The sequence below is a fragment of the Misgurnus anguillicaudatus genome, chromosome 4 (assembly GCF_027580225.2).
Source record: "Misgurnus anguillicaudatus chromosome 4, ASM2758022v2, whole genome shotgun sequence".
Lineage (NCBI taxonomy): Eukaryota > Metazoa > Chordata > Actinopteri > Cypriniformes > Cobitidae > Misgurnus > Misgurnus anguillicaudatus.
The window spans coordinates 22,002,173-22,026,916 of NC_073340.2; the positions used below are offsets into that span (position 1 = coordinate 22,002,173).

At 37.8% G+C, this 24,744-nt stretch overlaps 2 protein-coding genes across 3 annotated transcripts in view; both read right to left on the bottom strand.

Moving 5' to 3' along the window:
- The window catches only part of usp54b (ubiquitin specific peptidase 54b), a 205,227-nt gene extending 188,719 nt beyond the window's left edge, over positions 1-16,508 (bottom strand). Inside the window, exon 1 of the mRNA XM_073866980.1 lies at positions 16,369-16,508. The gene's annotated coding sequence lies outside the window, so the exon portion shown is untranslated. The remainder of the gene's footprint in view (positions 1-16,368) is intronic.
- A 910-nt stretch (positions 16,509-17,418) lies between these two features.
- On the bottom strand, positions 17,419-21,975 carry myoz1b (myozenin 1b). Of its 2 annotated transcripts, none has more exons than XM_055177105.2 (6): positions 21,823-21,975; positions 21,108-21,201; positions 18,839-19,008; positions 18,559-18,643; positions 18,258-18,432; positions 17,419-18,141 (listed from the first exon to the last, which is right to left on the bottom strand). In XM_055177105.2, the coding sequence occupies exons 2-6, from the start codon at positions 21,190-21,192 to the stop codon at positions 17,910-17,912; spliced, it is 747 nt and encodes a 248-aa protein (XP_055033080.1). In that variant the 5' UTR covers positions 21,193-21,201; positions 21,823-21,975; the 3' UTR covers positions 17,419-17,909. The 2 variants fall into 2 exon arrangements, with proteins under 2 accessions (XP_055033080.1, XP_055033079.1); XM_055177104.2 differs by having other exon boundaries at positions 18,258-18,435.
- Positions 21,976-24,744: the final 2,769 nt, after the last annotated feature.

Below are 24,744 nucleotides of genomic sequence, written 5' to 3' on the forward strand. Positions count from 1 at the left end.
CAGCAGCGTATAAAATAGGCACTGCCCTATTTTAACTATCTGAGTGCATTGTCTAAACGGGTGTGTCCGAATCCACTTTTGCTAATTTAATGACAGAAAAATAGTTTGTGCGCCAAGCACACAGTCTAAAAGAGTTCCTATTCTCGTAATGAGTGTATTTTGGGTGTAAAGTGCAATTAACCAATGAGAGTCTCAGCTCTCACCCCCTTCAAAAGCCAGTTGCACCATGCTGATTCCCTATTTTTTTATATTTAAAAACTTTATGTGCTGCTGCGCATCCATGTGTGAGATAAGCAAACGCGCCTTGTCGCATATTATTAACGCGCTCATTAAATAACAAAAACAATATTGTACGATTGACTTTAGACTAGGTTTTAGTTGGTCAATGGCATAGTCTAATTTAAGCTGCCTCAAAATAGCAACATGCCAACAATGAGCCTAAACACACCTCGTTTTCAGAACAAAAATCCTTGATCTTGCAGCATGTTTTCTTAAAAAATGCAAGTGAATATGCGGGATATTTATGCAATTTATGCGAGGCAATTGCGGGAACTTGCCAAAATTGCGGGAACTTGCAAAAACTGTGTGAACTTTTTGCAGCTTTTCATTGATGTTCACGTCACATAATTTCATCACTTCCTAACATTCCCATGACAACAGAGGACATGGCTGCGCATGTGTGAAGTAAATACAACATTTTTCAACTTTCTGCTAAGATATATGTGACTTTTTGCTACACTGTAAACCCGGATAAATTCTACTAACTCCAAAAAGTTTGCAAACCTAAAAGTTTTGATTACTGACAACTTCAATTCAAATCAAAATGTTTATTTTATCTAAACTTAGTTTAAATTTCATATAAATTAAATTATATACTTTACTACTACAATTTAAGTTGCATAATGTTACTTAAATATTTTGTGGCAACTGATTGCCTTGTTTTTATAAGTTTCCTGTACTCAAATACTTACATTTCACAACTTAATAGTACACTGTAAAACTAGTCAAGTTCAGAGTACTCAAAATATTTAAGTAAACCAACTACAATTTAATTTTTGTTCTTAAATCACAGAAACAACTCATGTGACTCATAAAATTTTAATACCAGTGAAAGTGTGTTGAGATTTAACTCAGTGCTGACTCTCACAAAATGTTTGTTTAGATTATAAAGCAACACATTATTGACCTACAGCCTAAGCACAGGCACTACACTTCTGAACAATGGTAAGCAAAAAAAATAAAAAATAGCAAACTCTTCATAAATAAATGTTTAACACTACTGAGTCTTTTTCTTTACTAAAACCACATAAAATATCACTTAATTTCAAAAAATGCTGTCATATTGCGGGCTCATGCAAAGCATGCTGGGAACTGGAACCTTCTCAACCAATCGTGTTGATTTAACTTTAAACTGAAGTAAATTCGCAGTGCCAGACTCTTTCTTAGCTTACCTGGCAAATTGAACTCATCACAACCAACAAAAGTTTGTAATTATTTTCATCCAAGAGCAAGTTAATCTGTTTGAAACACGTCTGCGTGCCCATTCAACGATGATGTCACTTTTTGGTATAAATTTAGAGGGCGTTTGAAGTTAAAAAAAATGTCAAGTTTCCTAAACTCTTCAACTTTAGTGTAGTTGTAAAAACTCAACAAAATATTTACTGTTAACTTAAATCTATGATAGATGTTGAATGAACTCAAAAATAATAGTTAGCTAAACTTTTTGGCACATTTTGAGTACCAGGTACTTTCCATTGTAAGTTAGTTATACTGTTTTTGTTTACAGAAAATGCAGGGATTATGAAATCATCCAAGCCCTGCATATTTTGCGAGCAGAAATCTGCAACTTTTGCAGCGAAAGTGCGGCGTAAAAAAAATGCGGCCCATGCATAAATATGCGGACTTTGGCTGATTATGCATTGAATCATGCGATCACATAATAACGTTTTTCTGGAGGGACTGGGTTATGTGCGAATAATGTAAACAGAAGTAAAGGGTAGCTCCAGTCATGCAAACATCTTACAGCGATCAAGTCCTCTGATTATTGGAAATAATCCCATTATTGGTGTACATGTAAGCGTAGTCAGTGTTATATATATATATATATATATATATATATATAACATTTTTTATCCAATATAATACATAGATAATTGATGTGGACATGAAAATGTACTGCATAACAGACATGACCTAAAGCGCAAAAGAAGGAGGGAGACGAAGAGAGAGACAGAAAGAGAGAGAGAGCATAAATATTATAATGACAGCACCACTGATGAGAATATCATGTCCAGTCTTATTTTACTGGCCTGTTTCCAAACTGCCCAGAGGGAAATGCTTTCATTACAGTAAACACTATGGTCACCTGCTAAGGAGAGCATCTTAAAATCTCTACTGAAGACCTTTATCGCAGGCAGTCTTGTAATGTACCTTCAGCACACTGCAGTATTACACGCACACATTTTAGAGACAAAAAGGTATACAACATGTAAAAATTTGGTTTTATTATTTCCTGAAGGGACACGTAGTCACAGCATCACCCTGATTCAAGGTTGGGGTGGGATGAAACTTGCTTTTAAATCCTATTACCTTATGTAACAATAGAACAAATTCAACCACAAGTTCATATCTAGGTCACGCAAGGCTGCCTGAAACTGTACACAGACACGGAGCATCAGACAGTCATGTTGGGTCGTGGTGCTGCTGAAGCACGTTTATTAGATGAACTGAATCAGAGAGTGACTTTAATCTGTCATCTACATATATTTGTGCATACATGATTTATTCAAAGTTTGCATGTACAGTAGTGATGTCCAACTCTGAACAATCGACATCTTTGCTCTTTATTCAAATATTTTATTAAAGATTCTTAAAAAATGTTGTATGCATGTTGATGTTGCATACAGAATTATACACAACAATGTGCAAAGTTTAAAAAGACATAGCCCAGGATAAAGACTACAAAATACTACCACAAAAGAAGATCAACAGATATTAATAACATAATGTATTCAGCGTATGCTTTATTCTCTGTAATCTACAGTATACATACTGTACACATCATTTTGTGCACCTGAGGGTGCATTAAAAGCAAATATTGTACAAATTTCCACCTCCAGACATCACTTTTGGCCAGAGCTGTACTTTGCATCACTATTACAGCACATATACTGCAATTGAGAAAAGGATTTAGCATGGCCCCTGTAAAAAGATGACAAAATGTGAAGCTTGAATGTACTGTAAGCTTTTCTGGATAAAAGTGTCTGCCAAACTGCAATTTCCAAATCAAATGAAATAAAATATTTTTAACCCCAAAATTCAGTGTAATACTTTGCCAGACCTCTCGTTCCTCGCTGCCCCGCCCAGCTAACGGCACTCATCCCTCTCCATGTCTACACTTCCCTCCAGTATCTCCTCTCGCCTGCCAAGTTCATCTCCTCTTTCTGCACGGCACGCTGCCATCGCCCCATGCACACCTTCCACAGCTTTACTCCAGCCAGCACTTTCCGACTTTGTGCCGTCTATTTCTGTTGCTTGCTTTGCAGAAAAACCGACCCATGCGACACAACAAATCACGGTTATTTATCAACGGTTTTAAGGCTTCACTGCATCTCAGGCGCACAAAAGGTGATCCTGCTGCCTTAAGTGTTGGGTGATACAGCAGGTGTATGATACCTGGATTCCCATTCATCTCAATGGCAGTTTCTATTCTTTACATGTGAGGTATAAATGTTACGTGAATAACCACTTGTCAGGAAAAACATCCAGACAATGTTGACTAGCTACCCTAGTACCACAAGGAAGCACACGGTCTTTCTAGGAAGCAAACTTTTCTTATAATATAATGAAATATTGGATTTTTTGCAACAACAAAAAATATATTTATTAGAATGCATGGATACTTTTAAGATAACATAACATTTATACGTTTATTTATGTACTTATAGCCCATTCAAGGTGCATTTTATCGGTTTGTGTGTTCCTTGGGAGCCCTTCTTTAAAATGGCCGTCAGTAAAGAAAGATGCATTTTTTAAGCAGATGGAGCAGTTACTGCATCTACCAGCATGGGCTTACTGGAGCATGCAAAGCAGGCAAACCTTGACCCCTTAATGTGTATCATGAGGAACCAGCCATCAGTAGAGGTCATCGGGTCATTTCATCAATCCCAAGAGTTTCTGTAAATCACAGAAAAATCTTTATCTGCCACTATGATTTGCCTTTTTTATCGAAAGGGTCCATTGCAAGTTTGATATTGCTCACTACACCTAAGAACCATTCACATGGAAACAGCTTTTAATTCTCCCATGGGCATCGTATGTGTTGGCAGGGGTAAAGAGAGCTGGCGTGTGCACTGAAATTGTTGGTAGTTCTGACAGGCTATCTCAGGAACTGTTTGTTCAGCCGCTGTTGCGTGGCTGCGATTGTTGTCATATCTCTCACCAATATTCATGGAATCACATTTACTACAATGCAGATGACATGTTTTGTGTCCGATGGCAAATGCATGCAAGTTCATTAGAATTAACAATGTGTTGTATAAAGCAAGATGATGCCTTAAAGGAAAACACCACCGTTTTTCAGTATTTTACTATGTTCTTACCCCAACTTAGACAAATTAATGCATCCCTAATGTCTTTTTTCAATACGTGCACTTAATCTTTATACAGCGCGTCATGACTCTGTTAGCATTTAGCCTAGCCCCATTCTTTCCTTAGGATCCAAACAGGGATGAATTTAGAAGCCATCAAACACTTCCATGTTTTCCCTATTTAAAGACTGTTACATGAGTAGTTACACGAGTAAGTATGGTGACACAAAATAAAACGTGGCGATTTTTAAGTGAATAAAAATGAGAACTATATTGTATGGCGGAAGAGCACTTAGTTTGCAGCACTTCGACCTTGGCGCGCAGTAACATCATCATTCCTGACAAACCCCCTCTCGCTCAAACTTCTGTCAATATTACTGAGCCCGTTGGCTTCATTCATCCCTGTTAGGATCCTAAAGCTGCGTTTACACCAGCCGCGGTAGAGGCATGAAGCGCAAGTGATTTCAATGTTAAGTCAATGTGAAGAGGCGTTGACACGCGTCTGGAGGTCTCGCGGCGCGAATGAGGTGTTTGGTGCGGAAGACGCGATTCCGCCTCATTCGCGTGCAAATGGTGCTTTTTGTGCATTTTGCGTTTGACGTGAATTGGCGGCTGAGGCCCAAGTTGAAAAAAAATTTTTGCGCCGCATTAACAAATCAGGAGCCTGCTTGCTGCTGTGGCGGCAGCCCCGCCCGGAATCACTCATTCAACCTGAAGGAACGCTTGATATTGTCCGTAAGGAGTCACCCGGAGCTATAAGACACAAGTTCTTATTTCTATAGAGACAGGAATAAAAAGACCTCGCTTGGAAGAGTGTCAGGGAGGACATTGGGCAACCTGGTAAGTTGTAATACACATTTCACTTTTGAGTCAGGTGACGTTTATCGACCCGCGCCGTTAATTTTCCCCCTATAGTAAGGTTACCAAATACAAACCGGTAACTCTCTCGATAAATGCACAATCAACATCAGTCATCTTGCAAACAGACAACCGCATAGCACTTGCCCCTCCCACAAGAAGCGGATTTTGCCTCTGACGCGAGTCAAATGCTTGCTTTTTCCACGCGTTTACTTCACTCTAAACGCGCGAATGCATTAAAACTGTTCAAGCGGCAAACTGATTTTGACACTTCAAACGCGGTTGGTGTAAATGCAACATAAGGAATGAATAGGGCTAGGCAAAATGCTAACACATTCACGACACACTGTACAAAGATTAAGTGCACGCACTGAAAAAATATAGGTAGGTATGTATAGTAAAATATTGAAAAACGGTAATGAAGTTTTACCATACGTTTTCAGGATGAAATTGAACTAAACAAGATTTTGTTTAGTTTTAGTAGAGATACAAATCTGACCAGTTGGTTGTTTGCCTTATATAAATAACTAATAGACTAATTTAAAATAAGATGAAATGAACTATACATCCAATTAGATTATAATTAAAAATGTAATTTTTTCACTTGGGTTATATGACCTCCATCAGACTTTTTCATGTAAGACGTGTTGTTCGGTAAAAACAAATAAGTGCCGCGTAACGAAACGTTAGTACTCGGGACTTCTAGCTTTGAATATGAATGTGTATAGATGAAGTTCTCAAAAAGCCAGCGCAAACCAACAAACATCTGAAGCACCTTGCACTGTAGACCCATCCCAAGTCGTATTAGAGATTGGCTAAATTAAAAAATTTACATCAATAGAACTGTGCCTCATTACTACGTGAAGCACACTTGTGTAGCGTGTGACATTTAAACAGGGAAATCATATCGGATTCATTTTTTCTTTACTCAATGGCCCATCTGCCACATTGCTCATTTTCTTGTCATATTACACAAATTGATTCTGTCTGAAGTGATCCAGTCAATATGTTTTCGGTTTCTGTGAGTTCATACATCCCACCTGCACTGAATCAATACTCAACCCATGCACGGAATGAGGAAAAAAGTTAATTAAGGTGCAAATGTTCCCTCTGTGCGATTTTCCTCTCTACCTTCGTTTGGCCCATTAGCAGGACGCCGTGGACTGAAACCGATGCGTGCACAATTCCATGAGCGTCGACCCACTGTGTATTTACAGAGGAACCTGGAATCCAGCTTGCAAAGATTCGAGTGTAATTGTATGCAGAAAGTTGTGCAGTTGAAGTATGCAAATGAACTAATTGCAGGGGCCTTCAAATATTGTTATGGGCAACTAGAGGTCCTTTGAAAAAGTGAAAAAGGTTGGGAACCAATGCCTTAAGGGGCGGTCACACTAGACTTTTCATTCCACTTGATTTCTATTCATACGCATGTGAATGTGTCAGACAGAAACGCAAGCTTGTGTGACAATAACACCGGTTTCACACCGCAAGCGTGAGCAGCGCATGGTTATTTCGGCTCCCATGTTAACAAGTTAAAGCATGTACATCGCACGTGTGAGCAGCGCGTGCTCGCGTGGCAGGAGCGTCGCTGAAGCAGCAGTGCTGCTATCGTTTCGGCGTCGGCTCTATCTTTGCTGCGCTGCTCACGCCCAATTAAAGTGACAGTGCATTGTTTATGCTTTAAATGGTCGTGGATTGACGCGAAAAAGTGTAATTTTACAGTAAAATCACGAATGTGACGCCAAGTGTGTTTGAAACAGTCATGACTTTGAGCAATTTAAAAGAAAACAATGAAATATTAACACACTGTTGCCAGAAGACTGCGTGCATTCACTCTATGCAAATGAGTCCTCATCTATCTTAATAATCTTCAGAGAAATAGATTCATCTATAAATCTAAATCTTATGCTTAAACTGTTGAAGGGAAACACGATCGAATGCTTAATGCCGTCAATCACTGAGTGAATTCTTTATTTTATCGTAAAACTTCAGAGAAACAGATTTTATAATGTGCCATGGGCTTTTTATGTCTATAATTGTGTTTTGTGTCTATATTTGTCATTACACGGACCAGAACAGCACGAAAACAATGTGGATTAAACAAATCACAGTTATATATATTACACTGACCTTCAAAAAGCGTCTTGAAGAGGTTTTGCTCATAAATGCATGTAAAATAGGGATGCTCACATTGACCGTTTAACCGTTAACCGAAGGTAAGAATTTATGACCGATTAACATTATCAGTTAAAATAAAAAAAAATTGTTAATACATGGTGCGTGTCGTCATGAGCCGACAGACATTTCGCCACTTTTTCTATCTTCAATTTGTGAATGTCCTGTAAATGACACAAATTATTGCTGCCCTGACGGTCTGATAAAGTAATCATTTGTATGAGAAATAATTTGTATGCGTGTTTGGAAGCTAAATGGAGACGCGCGCGTGTCCGCGCAAGATGACGCGGTCCGTCTTGCGCACATCCGGACAGACGTTCGCTGATGGCCTCTGACCCTGTCCATAAACATCTCTCTTTTTGCACAAACGGAGAAAGACGACGCAAAAGCAAAACTTTCTGAAAAGCATCCTGCTTTAGAAATGACCACTGTGGTAGATGAAACGGAGACAATCTGCCCTTTTTGGATATTAATCCTCTGGACTGATCGTGTGTTTTTTAATAAGGTAATGTTGCGTGAATATCTGATAATGTATGAATCCTGCTTCTGTTGTTGATCTGTCGCTGCTGTTTGCACGTTCAAATTAAATCTTTTGTTTTTACTAGTTTACAGACAACCGTCAACTGTATTTTTACTCAATGACAATTTCATATTAAAATCTTAACGGTTAATGTTCGGTTTAGAAGCTACGGTTGTCGGTCAGGAAAATTAACTGATATGAGCATCCCTAAAAAATAATGTAATGTGAACTTGAGATTTTTATACTGTTATTTAAACTGCACAGTATGGGCTGCAAACGCAGCCGGTGTGAAAGCAAAATGGCCACGCGCAGCAAGCCCTCTCCTCACGCACTGTTCACGCTACGCATACGCGTTGCTCACGCATGCGGTGTGAAACCGGCGTAATTAGCAGTTCGCTGCGTACCACAGTTCAAGTCTGGTGAACTCTGACCTGCGAATTCGTATCGCGTTGAGATATGTAACCAGTAGAAAACCGGTACATAACGTTACATAATAAGCACAAATGGACGAAGGCAGAGATCTTACTGACAAACCGTTCCCAGCAAATATTCACAGTAATGTCCGACAAATACTTGCATGCTCAAAGTCTAGTGTGATCGCGGCATTAATCTGATGATGACAGCCATCTTGGTCATACCACGTCTGCAGTGAGCATCAGTGTCTGCAACTCAGCACCATCTCACCACTCATAAGAAGATGAAGAGGGATGGAGAGGAGAGGTTACACTCTCTGAAATGAGACAGGTTTCCATGTCAACGCTGTGATAGCGAGAGTCATTAGAAAGGTGGCCTCAGCAGGTGGCATCTACACTTACAAGAGATTGGCATATTATTCAACATCACCTCTATACAAGCTCTCTACACTTTTCTCAGCTTCATGGAAAAACAAAGCCTCGAATGCAGGTTAGAGCTCCTGGAGATTATGGTCAGCATCCAAAACACACATGTAGCCTACCTATAGTCAAGCCACATCATTAGATCACAAACCCAACCCCAGTGCAAATAAAAAACTGAGCCAGCCGTGATAAAAACATGATCTGCCCCAAGCTCACCAGAAGATAGATGACAGAGAACAGATCTTACACAACAACTCAGTGTGAGAGTTCTGGTCTTGTCCTTTCTCTCTTTCTCCCTTGCTCGTACTCTCCTTCAAAACTTAATACAGGAGGCAGAATGTGGTTTTCCAGTAAGTGGGTTATGTGTAGCTCCAAATAGACATAGCTGACAATGGGGAGGACCCAAGTTCATACTCTTCACTTTCTTCAATGCTTTCTAACTTCTGTGGAAAGCAAGCCGTCAAGACAAACTATGAGAACACCATTATTACTTCATGAATATAGCCCAAGTAATTGAGCTTTTGCAGGCAGTGCTTCAATTACATGACTCTTGTGAAGAGGTGGCTCCCATTGTTTCTCAAATGGCCCCTAGAATGTATTGAAACTCTTTTGGATATGACAATGAACTGTCTAGACTTGATTCAGTAAATTATTCTGATTACACATCTACATGTTATCACAGCTTAAAAATGGCTTTACATTTAGCATCTTGGCTTTAGCATTATGCCACTTCATTAAAAATGACTAGGGGGCACACATAATGGAAATGTAGTAAATAAATCAAACATTTTGAAGCAAATGTGCCTTAATTTTATATGACATATTGCTTCTACAAACTACATCCGACTTCAAAAATGCATTAGAAGGCAGCGAACATCTCAAATGCCTAGATGGCCATTATTAACAAAACTGGAAAAAAAATAATTTGCATTCAATGATTCTGTAGGTTCATTACCTAATTTGGCTATTGTTGGTGCATATTTTTCCCAATGAATTATGTTGACACACCACAACTCAGTTATACAAACAGCACCTATTAAACAATGGAAAAACTAAATATTCATAATTACAAAGTAGAATCAAAGACTTCTGAACATCTATGAATAATGGAACAATGTATCAACAGGGGAAAGGAAGGCATGTTTGCGATGATAAAACCTTGTTATTTTAGAATAACTTAAATCATTAAGAGCCTGTTGAAGAATAAATATTGGTTTAAGAGAATGAGTATGGCCAAAATAATTTAACTACGCATACAAGATGTTAATTAAGTCAAGTTTGGCCTTGTTCCATATGGCTCCCTTAGCCCTCATCTTCCTCCTTCTAATCGACACTTCGTCGCATGGACTGCTGGGTAACGGCAAAGATATTTAAAGGGGAGGGGGTCTAAAGCTATTTCATGCATTTTGACTTATTAACACATTTAAAGAGTAGGGTGTCTTATGCTAAACATGGGCAATTTGTCAAAAAAGCAGTTGCATGAATCACTTGTAGTTGTAGCAGTTGAAGTATTTCTGTTGTGAATGCATTTCACCAGGGTTTGTACAAGTTTCTGAAAGTGTTTTTTGAACATGAAAGATTCATATGTAACAATCTTGCTTTATTTCTTTTATGGGCAATTTCAGCGCAGGACGTACAGTGGAAGTCCTAGAAAAGCGCATTTACACACACACCAACCAAGAGCTGATACAAAATCAACATTACCAGAGAAGTGTGTTTTGTTTGTAAGGAAAATGTAAGCTTGTTCAGCTTCCCAATAAACCCAACATTATGGAAACAATATATTTCGTTTGTTTATCTGGGGTAGTAGCAGGGTTGTGCGTGTGTGTTTGTTTAACTGGGTTTTTGTTAAAATGGGGCAGTCACAGCCGGGTCATGAGTCGCAGGCGGTAAGTAAAACTGTATTAAATGTCTGTGTTTTGTTATCCAGAGATACCGGGATAGTGTTTTGTGTGTGTAGCTTTCTTGTGACTTACCCCATCTGTGGTAGGCCTCTAGGAGCTTCCGTTTATTATTCCGGTAAAAAGAGCCAATCATCAATTAGAATTTTCTGGGAGAGGGACTTTGACATAATATGAAGATTGACAGGTCTTGATGTGTTGCTCTAACAAGACCTGGAGGCACTGCAAATACGCCGGCGGAATGACGGTGTTTATCGGTCAATCCGATTTTACAAAACCAATACACGATAATAGGAAAAATGCTTATATATCATAGAAAATATTGTGAAATAGATATATCAGTCGATCTCTAGGTGTAATACTTTACTAGGAATGTCCCAATCCCACTTTTTCATTTCCGATCCAATTCCGATACCAGAATTCCGAATATCCGCCGATACCAATATCCGATACACTATATAGTGCTATAGTGCTTTTTGCTACATCTAGTATCATTTTAAATGTTAAAATCAATAATTTAAAATAATTTACAAGTTACAGAAAACATTAGTAAGTATTAATCATGGCAGTGTTTAGGAGAACATAGGTACGTTTGATCAATTATCTATGCTTAATATTTTTTATATCATGTCATAGTAAAAAAGCTTTAGTGTGCAGATGGTTATTTTGGGAATTATGCTTGACCGGAGTTTTTGCACATTCCGAGTGCAGAATTAATGCACCTACACATCTTGTACACTACGCTTATGGGCTTCCTGGGTGCAGAATTGATGCAATTGAATCATCCTCTCATGAGAATCCTCGCACCACAATGGCAAGTTCATAACTGTTAAAACACAAAGAGAATAGATTTATCATGTGCTCAGCACAAAGTGAATTGCATCCATCTAACGGCTTATGCGGCTTTCACATAGGAAGCGGTGTGTGCTGCGCTCGCCGCTGGGTTCAGCGCAGCCAAGCGATTTGTGCTCTGCTGGCCAGACCAAAGTAGGCGGGGTTTTCAATAAATCACTACAGTGTTTATATTTGGGTTAAATAGTTGATGAGGAATACAGAGACTGATGTTGCCCGTCTCTATTTCACGTATCTTTAAGCTGCCTACCTACAACAAACTACTTGACTTAAAACACACCTGACATGCCAACTTCAATTGCTACGTGTTTCCATGACACGGCTTTCCTTCCGATGTCTCTGTAGGAGCTCAGGGAATTCGGAGTATAAGCTCTTCGTCCATTTTGTTTGAATGCCCCGTTTCTATTGGACGCGTGGGTAATCGTCACAGAGCATAGCGCAAAAGTTAAACTATTTTGAACTTTGACTGATAGCTTGTCAGTAACAACCATGGCTAAAGCACATATCGAAATTGGATCGGTCATGTTGTCGGTCCTCGATCCGATGTCCGATCCAGCCAAAAAGCCTGGATCGGCCCCGATACCAATCCAAAATATCGAATCGGGACATCCCTATACTTTACACGGAGACTACAAGGCGTAGTTATTAAAAACTTCCGCTCTAAAACTCATCTTAAAGGTCACGTTCTTTCTGATCCCATTTTTTAAACCCTAGTTAGTGTGTAATGTTGGTATGATAGCATAAATAATACCTGTAAAATGATAACGCTCAAAGTTCACTGCCAGGCGATATAGGGGCTGTTTACACTTGGTATTAAGATGTGTTTTCATCGATCGGATCACAAGTGGACGAGAGAGACACATGACGTTTACACCTGGTATTTAAATCCGTCTCTTTTGTCCACTTTCAACCGCTTCTGTGCTGAATACTATGAGGGGGTGGTCTGTGAGACGGTGGGCGAGTCTCTCTGCTGTCATTCAAACCCGAGCGGGAGTAATTATGAGTTTATATGGACGCAAACTAATATAATGTCGGAGTGCACTGCTTGTTTAGCAAGTAAACATGCTGCACAGTGTTTTGTACATGAGTATGTAAGAGCTTTCTTTGAATTTTCAGCGCAATTGATGAAATAGGATCGCGCAACTTTCAGACGCTTTCAAAACGAAACTACGGAGATCAGCCGCTTAGTTTTATCAATGAAAGGCTAAAAATAGCGCTGTTCACCGAATGTTCATGCCAGAAGTCAAAAAAGATGTGAAACTTGTGTTTAATACCTCAGATTAGATAAATGGGCGGAGAGAAGGCGGTCGCGTGTGGCTGTTCGAACGCATTCAACCACATATGCGTTCCGCAACTCCAAAGCGATCCGATCGAAAGTGGTTTCGACCACCTCTGGATGTGGTTGAAAGTGGTCGAAAGTGGACGAGCTCAAAACGTTTTGAACACCGTTTACACCTGGCCTTAACGTCGTCCACTTGTGATCCGATTGACGAAAACACATGTTAATGCCAAGTGTAAACAGCCTCATATTTTCTTTAACAGAATTCGTCTTTTAAAACCTACAGTGAACGGCCGGTTTGAACTACAGTCCTCTACTTCCTGCTTTAATGACATCAGTAAAACAGTATTTTGACTTAACTCCGCCCACAGGAATACGTCCGTCGCCAGCTAAGCTAACGGCAAGCTAAGCTGCTATCGAAACACACTAAACAAACCACACAATCAGAACTCCATACGTATTTCTGAAGGAGGGACTTCATAGAACAAGGAAGACATCAGCCCGTTTTGAGGACAGTGAAAACAGCACTATACAAATAAGTAAATTGTGTGAAAAATACAGCGTTTTTTATACGTGAAACATGAACGCATGTTATATTGCGCAGTGTAAACACTATCAAAGCTTTAAAAACACAGAAAGAACAGGACCTTTAAAAAGTTCGCATTTTCAGGACCCCAACTCACGTAAACGAACAGCCAAAGCGCATAAAAACGTTGTCATGTAAACGACCCCTTAGATCAAAAATTACTACACTCTAAAAAATTTGCTGTAATTTTGCAGCTGGTTGCCAGTAACTTACTGTAGAAGATAAAGTCAAAAAAAATGTCATGTTCATTTAACTTTGAACAAAATGTTGCCAGTAAATAACATGAATGTAAAATCTACAGTAAGTTACTGGCAGCTAGTTGCCAGTAATACCCATTAATACTGTAATTTCTACAGACATTTTTTACAGTGTATGACTTTGAAAAATCCTATGTAAACAAACTTTGTTTTGTATTTACCTGCATAAACAGCTCAACGTTTCATTAATGCTACAATGCGTTATTAACAGACAAGATAAGACAGAATACAAGGTGTCAAAGACAAGTGGAGAGAGACGCTGTGTCACCTTTATTTTTACTATCTCACTCCCCATCGCCGAGCCTGTCTAGATTTAGTGGCATTTCACTCAGATTGACACAGGCTATATGCTAAATAATGAAAATGACACAGAAATGACGTGTATGTCAGTTTGGTGTTACACTTGGAGAAGTGAGAAAGATGACTGTATTTAGATAAGCACCTCCTGAAAACACACCACAGTCGCAAATCTAACTACATTAAACCACTGTGTTCTAAAACCACATAGTTTTATTTTATATTCTGCTAATGTGTGTCTTCTGAAAAGCACAGAGCGTTTAAAATATGTATAACGCCAGACATCATCAGTCCAAAGGAATGCATTTGTATAGCAATTTCAGTCCTTAGGCTTAACTGAGCATTTGATGTTTTGTGAAGTACTATGAGATCAATTTTACAGCATCATCATTTCATAAAATGTCTATATACACTCTTAAAACAGCTGTTTTAAAACAACAAATTTTGTGTCTAGTTAAGGACGACATATTAAATGTGTTGTCCCTAATTAGACACATCTTTGTGTTATTATTGGAACAACACATTTTGTATTGTTTTAACACATCTTGTGTGTTACCTTTGAAAACAAAATCAAGACAAATTATAGTGGTAAAAAACCTGTCATCAAGCTCTCTATGACCAACCTGTACACTTTTACCTGTTAACAACCAAGCCAAATACCACCGCCTTTAGAGAAGAAATATAATCGCACAAGCTGATAAAAATTCAATCTTTTCCAAATGCCCGCCCCCAGCCGTAAACACTGGGAATGCGACGTGCTCCGAGAGAGGGTTTAAAACAGCTTTGTAATCATGTTGTGTAAGAACTACAACCTGAGTTTCATGATGAAATCAACCAAAAGGGTTACGTGGCCACTGAAACCCCCTCATTTCATTTCCTCATGCTTTTACCATGCACTCTCAGTGGAGTGGAGAAAACCTTTTGACTGATGACCGCCATGAGGACCACTCATGTAGTGCATAAAAGCACAAGGGACTCCTAATGGGCATCAGCAGCTCTTCTAAGGAACGACCGTCATTGACATAATTGCATGCCTTTAATGTGATAAAACCGACAAACAATAAACAAAAAGCACTGCGTCTGAAATAATTATATGGTTATCATTCAATATTAATGGAGATTATCTCAATCACTGTCTACTGTAATGAAACAGCTGTAAATCTAAAGTGATCAGTGATCTCACAGCCGATATGAGCATCTGTTGTGTGAATGCATCTAACAACACCAAGTTATGAATGCGTCTGTGAAACTAAAACATTACCCTGCAATGTGTTTAATGCTTATGCATTCAACGAAGGCCTAGATATTAGTGCATTTGATTTGAAATAAAATGTCTTTAAGCTACTCTACACTATAAATGTGTTATCTCTTGAAATGTATGCAATTAAACAAAGCTATGATACAAATAAAACTGAGTGAACTGCAAAAACAAATGTCTTAATGAACTTTATCAATGATTTAAGTTTAATTCAATGCCTCGGGGTGTGCTGATGAAACCGGCGGGGTGCTGATGCTCAAGGCTGGCACGTGTATGTCGAACATCACGGACACGCTATAAATCAGCTGATGATGCGCGTGAACGCATGCATGCATATGCCGCCCAAAAATGTGTTGAGGTACACGCAGAAACACAGGCGATGAAGTCCGCTAACCGGCCGGTTAATTTAATCACATAAAATAAAACCGCAAGGCTAAATCATTATCGACCATGTGCTGTCCGCGCCCGTAAGTCAATGTTAACTGCAGGAAAAAATAGTTTGAGAGCCATCCACACTATCGTATACAAAGACAAAACAACTGCTCACACAGCACGCACTAAAATGTAATACATGTGTAAAGTAACGCATTAATAGATGAGCAAGCATTTTAGAAGGCAGAGAACATTCGTTAATACATATGCGCTGTCAATCTGAACTAATGGAAAAGATGCTGAGTACGAGCCTGCAAAAAGAACCGCTAGCGACCTTATTATACCTGTTATTAAGAACATGTTTTAGAGAGCAAATAGATGGTCCAGCTAAGCTCACAGCATTAATGACTTTAATCAGGGAGACGCTGGTGTTAAGCAGTTTCACATCTCATACCGAGAACACATCTGGAACGCGTGTTGGAAAGCATCAAGTTGCGCTTACACGTTAACGGCTATTTTTAATTTGCGCATATATCCAATTTATCTTAAAAGGCTCTCGTAAATCAAGTTTAAAGAGTGCTCACTCACCTTTCTATCTGCGCACAGATGCAGTCAGACTCGCGTCCTGTCCGAGCTCAGCTGAACCTGGACGAGATCTCCCAAATTTCCACCAGCGCCATCCAGCGCCGCAGCAAATGCATAAAGTTCTCGCGAGAACAGAGGTTCGGATAAATACAGATCTCGCGATAACTGTTTCTCTCTTTCTTCTCTTCAGGTTGACGGCCCTCTAGTGGAGCTGGTGGCTACTGTGCGTCGAGGACAATTACGTAATCGATTTTAGTTTCTTTAGAGGGCATGGATCCTAAATGAAGCACATTAACGAAATCCAGCATAATAAGGTTACTAATCGGACGAAAGAAAATAACTGATGACATCTATCTGCATTTCATAAATGGATTTAATTTGATTGAATTGTTGTTAAAAATATATATAAAATAATAAAACTAATATAAATTTAAAAAAAATTATTTGTTCAGAAAGACACGTTTATTGTAAATCATTAGAACGGGGTATTTTTTGTAGTTAAAATTAATTAGCAATCACAAATCACACTTTCTATTATAATTTAATTTAAATTATAAAAAAATCAAAATATAAGATTGCATTATTTTATTATTTGATGCAATCCCTACTGAAAAATCCAGCAAAGACCAGCATTAGCTGGTAGCTGGTTTTAGCTGGTTTAAGGTGGCAGAGACAGTAGCTGGTCTAAGCTGATCTTCCAGCCTGACCAGCTAAGTCCAGCTAGACCATCTTAAAAAGTGACCAAAACACAGCTAGACCAGCTTGCTAAACCAGCAATACCAGCTAAAACCAAGCTGCGAGACCAGCTAAAACCAGCTCACCAGCTTATGCTGGTCTTATCTGCATTTTTCAGTAGGGATAGAAAGGAACAAGATCTGTGATGTGGAACAAATCACAATTTTAAAGGGCCATTACAGACATTTGACATAATTGAAAACCTTTTACCTTTTCATGGTTGGACTTTCTTTGTTTAAGAAGAGAGAAAAGCATTGTTGCAGTACACAAAACAATACAAGCCAGTTAGCTTCTTTGTATGAGAAAATCACACCATGGTCTCTTTAGGGATAAAGATTTATTGTAATGTTAGGATGAGATCATTTTAACTGTGTACATATTCTACTATAATGTCTATTTCTGAAGAGTTGCACCCAAAAATAAAGATTTTGTTGTGTTTTGGTTCCAAAAAAGTCATAGGATGTTTGAAACTTTTTTATTTTTTAGTGAACAATTCGTTTAGGCAGTAAATTAGGCACAATATGTTTAAACAAATACTGCATGAACCAGCAAATAAGATCACTCAACAAGATCAGCAAAGAACACACAAAACAATGGGCTGATCAATGCAAACCATTTCTTACATTATAAGCTTTTCATGTAAAATGTAAATAAATACTAATCACCTAAATGTCTTCCTCTGCCAGCTGTGGATAAGAGTGCATAAGGTCCCTATTTGCTTGTGTGTGTATGTGTGTATGCATCTACATATGGTCTTAAAGTTAAGTATGTATATGTCTGCATTATTCAGCCTGTGATTGGCAGATTTCTCAAAGGTCGTCAGTTTCTCCCTCAAAGGGGATGCTATCCAACATGTTTATGTGGCTCTGTTCCTCATTACACGTCCAGCCAATTGGAGTGCGGTTGAAAGATGGACGAGAGCAAATGTTATACTGTAGCACAGGCACTGTTAGTGGTTCTTCACTAGCGTCCTTGAGCTCAGGGACCTCAAAGGTCTGAAGATGAGAGGCCTTGTCAAATCCTCCAAAGGGAAGAGCCATTCTTATGGAAAAACAAGCAGGTGATCAGGTGAATAGGTTAACAAGTTGTAGTTATCCGATACATCATGCTGCTACATATTTGTATTTGCAGTTTTTTTAATAATAATGCGGTATTACCTGTTGAAGCTCTTGTACTTGGGAAGGTCTTTGAAAACTTGAGGCCCTGGCATCTTCAACTTCATGGTTTCTTTAAGTGACTCATCATCTTTCATAGCACGTTCCCATGGTGATACATATGTTTTAACATACTCACATCTTCTCTGCTCTTTCTCCTCTTCAGCATTTCCTTCATCTGCCATAAAGATGATTAATGAATGAAACAAATGCCAGATAATTACTTTCATAGATTATACAAATATGCTTCATAAAAAATAAAGCATTTTACACCTTTCATGAGACTGTCTAAGGTTAAATTTACCTTGAGGTGGCTCAGGTTTGGGAGATGGCGCAGGTGGAGTTGCCATTTCACAGCCAAGAGGAGGAGCCAGATTCTGAAGGTTTTTCTACAAAGCAAAAGAGACAAAAAACTTTTTTATCTAGCAGGTGTATCTGCCAAAAAATTTCTAGTTGGCCTTGGGTGAAGACCTAAACTTCAAGGCCTGGTTTCACAGAAAAGGCTTAGCTAAAGCCAGGACTAGGCCTTAGTTAATTTACGGTTTAAAAATAATTATTGTCACTCTCATGCTGCTTTTGCTGACCAGGTGCTCATCACTGACGATGAATTTCTCCACCCTTTGCTGTCTCATCTGAAACATTTTGGAGCCCTTGTTATTTAGGAGGGACAGTTCCTCCAACATCACATCTTTAGGGGCCTTGATTTTGGTCCCCAGGTCCAGTTCGGCGACTTCAGCTTTCTCGTCTTCCTCGCCTGGTTAAGATTAGCATCATTGGAAAGGAAAATGAAGATTTATGATATTAAACCCATATAAAAAAAAGTGCTGTCAATAAAATAAATCAATAAAAGTGATTTTTGGCATAATATATGAGTATGTGCTGTGTGTAATTATTATGTATAAATAAATACACACACATTCATATATGTATTTAAGAAACATTTACATGTTTATATATATTTATTTATATTTTTATATATTCTATATTAAAAATAAATTAAAAACAATTATATATAAGTAAAACAATTCTGAAATGAATATATGAATGTGTGTCTGGTTAAATATACACAATTATTAGACACAGTACACCCACGTATATTATGCAAAAAATCACTTTTATTTTGTATACGACTAATCGCGATTAATCTTTGCCCAGCACTAAAAAAGACCCATCATTTTCAGAACTATAAACATTATTTAAACTTTTTGGTTTGAATAAATAGAATCTATTTGACAGGACACACGCCCTGCACTCATTCAGTTTAATTACACATATTCCTTTTCCAATTTAATATCTGGAGTCAAGCCACATCTGACATCAACAAGAAGGATGCTGTGCTGAGCACTACTTGCATTGTCCTGTAAATCAAACCTTGGCCTGCTTCAGCCGCAGTATGCCCGTGTGTTTTATATACCATAAAAATGTACATGGCACATGAAGACCATGATCACATTAAAGAGAGATGTTTGTTTACTTAAATGTACTTTCATTATTTTTTACAGAGGTCAGGGTTACATGTGAAATACAAGCACATTATTAAAGCTTCTTTTGAGGCTTCTGACCACAATGATCCTTCTGGTTTCTCATTATGAATTCATGAGATTTAACAGATCATGAATCACACTGTCTATATCCCAGTGTGCGAATGCTTCTGAGACAGACCGGACTGAAATAGATTAAAGAAAAAACACTGCTTTGAAATCTGTTGAACAGCTCTTATTATTGGCAATAATTTAGTTGTTAATTTAATTGGCTCTGAAATGTTATCTGGAAGAATTTGTCTTGTAAACAGACTGCCCGTTAGGAGCTCTCTGCCAGAAAGATGCACATACATACACAAACACACACACACATACACGCATACATATCACCTACAATAAACACTGAGCTGCTCATTACAGGAAAGCTGTGAAGTCCCACATTTTGACAATGCCTTTGAGATTTAGCTCCATATAAATTTGGCCAGTCATAATGTTTATGCTAACCCCTCATTACACTGGGTTTTAATGTATAGCAGCCGCATTTTTTCAAAAAGAGATTGTTTGCATTGCACTGTCATCACAATAGTTCAAATTCGACATATCACTGAATGTAATGGCAGTACATTAAAGCAAATCAAACTGAGATCCAGCCACACATTAATGTGCAAGATTTCTCATGCATGTTCTCTAGAGTCCTGCAGTACTATAACTGCACGCCTTTATGTCAAGTGTGTGTGTGTGTGTGTGTGTGTGTGTGTGTGTGTGTGTGTGTGTGTGTGTGTGTGTGTATGTGTACCTGGTAATTATCAAGTTGTGGGGACCAATTGTCCCCACAAAGATAGGAATACCAGTGTTTTTGTGACCTTGTGGGGACATTTTGACAAGCTTATAAATCAAATAAAAAAAATGTATTTTGAAAATGTGAAGTAGGAGAAGGGTTTCTGTGATGGTTGGGGTTAGGGAATGGGGTAGGTAAGGGAAATAGAATATACAGTTTGTACAGTATAAAATGCATTACGCCTATGGAATGTCCCCACAAAACATGGAAACCAGAATGTGTGTGTGTGTGTGTGTGTGTGTGTGTGTGTGTGTGTGTGTGTGTGTGTGTGTGTGTGTGTGTGTGTGTGTGTGTGTTTTTATTTTTAAAGGTTATACATGAATTAAGTGTTCCACTATGAGATTTACACTTGGAGAAAGTTAGTGAGAGCCTGTGAGTGTTTGGTACTTGACAATAAGTTGATATAGGACACCGGCAAAGGCTTTTGGTAATTGTGACCCTCACAGGGTAAAGAGAATGGTGTGTATATACATATGTTGTGTATTTGTACTATGAGTGTTTTTGCATTAATAAACATGAATGCACACCACTGACCATGTTGTGAGATGTTTGAAAGATCTGTGATGATTTTAAAAGGCATCTTCTTCTTGGGTGGAACAGGTGGTCCAGAGACAGGCATAACTGCAAACTGGGTTAGAAATAAATGATTATAGTAATGTATTTTTAGATATACACAGGAAGAGTATAGATAAGATACATTGCTATATATTTACAGTATTTACTGAATATTTATGAAAAAACTGTTTCTGTTTCAAAAGTAGAAACCTTACGGTATGTGAGACACCGGTCTCTTGTTGCGAAGAGGGGTATTTCTGTTGTCGCAAACTAAATAAGTCCACCGTGCACAACTAGTCAGCAAATTCCTCAAATGCATGCTGTACCTTATGGACAAGCATGTTTTAACTTACATCTCTCTTTTAAAGAGTTATACCAATAACATTTACAATGAAAAAATAGAAGAGTGTTTTTTTCTCTTTGAGTGTTTAGTATTTTGTTCAGTGATTTTCATTTATTTATATATGTTTATAATTTATTAACTCAATACAACTGTATTTATTAAAAGGACGAGATAACAGCCCTTCCCAAGAAATAATTTTTAAAATGTCCAAAATGTCATACAATAATGAATTATATTGAGATATTCTTATCTCTCAGTACAGTATACCAGCCTGATTAGATTAAGCTCACTATGCTTAATGCCTGCATGAAGACAATCAAAGCATTCAAACAACACAATATTTCCTCTTACCTGAGACTTCACAAGCAGTGTTTTAAAAATCAAACCAAGGTTCCCAGGAGTACACTTTGTTAAGTTAATCCAATTCTTTGAGTTTATCCAGGATTCCAGCCACTACTGCTCTCTTCTACATCCCGGGAAGAGTGAAATACTAGCAGCATTAGGGATAACAGATCTTTGGGGGTGAGGGGTTTGGGAGGGGGTTTACTCCAGGGTGCTGTGGATAGCTCAGGATAGACCAGGGCTGATGGGAAATACTTTTCTTGAAGATTTATCACTTGTTATCTTTTGTGTTTTGTAGTCTTAGATGTTCAGAACTTTTTTAACATTTTTGTTAGGACTAAATTTTGCATGCATTATGTAGTGTCTGGTGTACATTAAGAAGAATCTTTTAGGTATGGTGATTTTGTCAAGAATTTTTTTTGTTATGCTTATTAAAAATCTTTACACATCCTGATAGCAATAACTAGTAAAACGGTCTAAATATATTTATATACATATATATCTTCTGTTAAAGGCGCAGGACCATAAAATGTTCACCCAATCATTGTATTATATATTGTATTCCACTTTTTTGGAAAATAGGCTCATTTTCCAGCTCCCTTAGAGTTAAACATTTGATTCTTACCGTTTTGGAATCCATTCATCTGATCTCTGGGTCTGGCGCTAGCACTTTTAGCATAGCATAGCACAATCCATTGAATCAGATTAGATCATTAGCATCACGCTAAAAATAACCAAAGAGTTTCAAATTTTTTCCTATTTAAAACTTGACTCTTCTGTAGTTACATCATGTATTAAGATCGACAGAAAATTCTAGGCAGATATGTTTAGGACTATACTCTCATTTTGGCGTAATAATCAGTGACTTTGCTGATGTAACATGGCTGCAGCAGGCGTAGTGATATTACGCACTGCCCGAAAATAGTCCCCTGCCATTGAAAGTAACCAAGGGAACTATTTTCGAGTCAAGTTTTAAATAGGAAAAATATCGAAACTATTTGGTTATTTTTTAGCGCAATGCTAAATGGTCTAATCAGATTCAATGGATTGTGCTGAGCTGTGCTGGAAGTGCTGGCGCCGGACCCGGAGATCGGCTGAATGGGTTCCAAATGTTTAACTCTAGGGTAGCTGGAAAATGAGCATATTTCCAAAAAAAGTGGAATGTCCCTTTAAAGGCAGCTACAGGTATGAAGAAGAAAATGTCTGAATCAAGAAATAGGAGGTGTGGCTTTGGAGAGTTCTGAAGGGAGGGTGGAATCTTATGCTTTCAAAGCTAGCTTGCTATGGCTAGCCTTTCCTAAAATTGTCTATCCCATCTTTAATCTGTTTTGCCTTTCACAAATGTCATGCAAATTAGTTTAATGTTTTTATGCAGGTTCTACATATGTATGCAGCAATATATATTTTACATAAAAATATAAAAATTCTTTATACAGTATGCTGGTATGTTCATAAAGTGATGATGTTGATACTGTGCTGAGATCTTCTGCAATATATTTTGCGGTCCCCTTATTGAGAAGCAGATTCAGGCAGTGGTGCATTTGACAGACATCCGTAATGAAGATATATTACTGCTGGAGAGGAGTCAAGATTTATAGTTTGCACTTTACAAGTTTGGAGTCTGCACAGTAAACCTTAATATGGTTTTCTTTCTTTCTGTCCAATCCAAAGCATAAAATCAGTCCTTTTACCAATTTTCAAGAAACATTTGGGCAGATCTTATTTGTCACACACTTGCTTAACTTATGCAAGTTGCTTAACTTGCAAACTTGTGTTTGGGTAAGCTGCATGTCACAAGATTAATTGGTCTTGGTGTACTTAACTTCTAGGTAGAGTTGACATTACAGAAACCTAGCAAATCAGTATTTGCATTGTAATAACATGGCTGTGTTTGGTTGACTCCAGACAGGACAAAGCAACTTTATCATTGGTCGTCAACAGCAGGATCGGCCAAAGAGTGAAGGAATGTGGCTCCTGACAGAAACACAGACCTATGGCTAAAGTTAGGACCTGATACCTTGTGACATAAGATCATGGTATATAGACCATAGAAGGATCAGAAGGCGGTTCAGTTGGGAGCGGAGGTAGGGTTACATAGTTAACTATGTAGTCACTTTACTTCTTCAGTGTGGTCATGAAAATATTTTACTACCGTACAGTACTGTGCAAAAGTCATAGGCCACCATGCCAGAATTAGATTTGTTATTTTTGCAATGTATTATTATTTCTCAGTCTCTTTATTAGAATACATCCAGAAATACAGAAATGTGTATGTGTGGCGAATCATCACATACTGTTACATATGTAGTATTAAAAACTGTATAAAAATGTAAACTGATGTGTGAAGTTTTTAGGGTAAATTCCCCTTCCACTTGAGCAACAGCAGGAAACTCTTAAACCTAAATAAAATTAAATCCTAATTTCTGCCAAGAGAGGTCACACTAAACACAGACGATGCCTAAAGAAGACATTTAGGCCTGAACATTTTTTTTTGTACATATTCCTTATTCCTTATTTTCTTAATAAACTAAATGTAAAAATGAATATGAATATGAACGGACATTAAAACTTCTAAAACAACTTCTAAAACAATCTGGTGGTGGTGGCCTTTTGTACAGTATGTCATATATATTGTGTGTGTGTGTGTGTGTGTGTGTGTGTATGTATGTATGTGTGTATATACAATATTTTATTCTCTCTTTATTATTTTGTTTGTATTCATTTATTTATTAATTATATATATATATATATATATATATATATATATATATATATATATATATATATATATATATATATATATATATATATATATATATATGCGTGTGTGTGCGTATTATATATGGTTGGGGAACTTAGATTGTAAATATTATAGAAATTATTATTAAACATTTGACATAAAAAATCATTTTAACTAGCCTACCGTCTTAT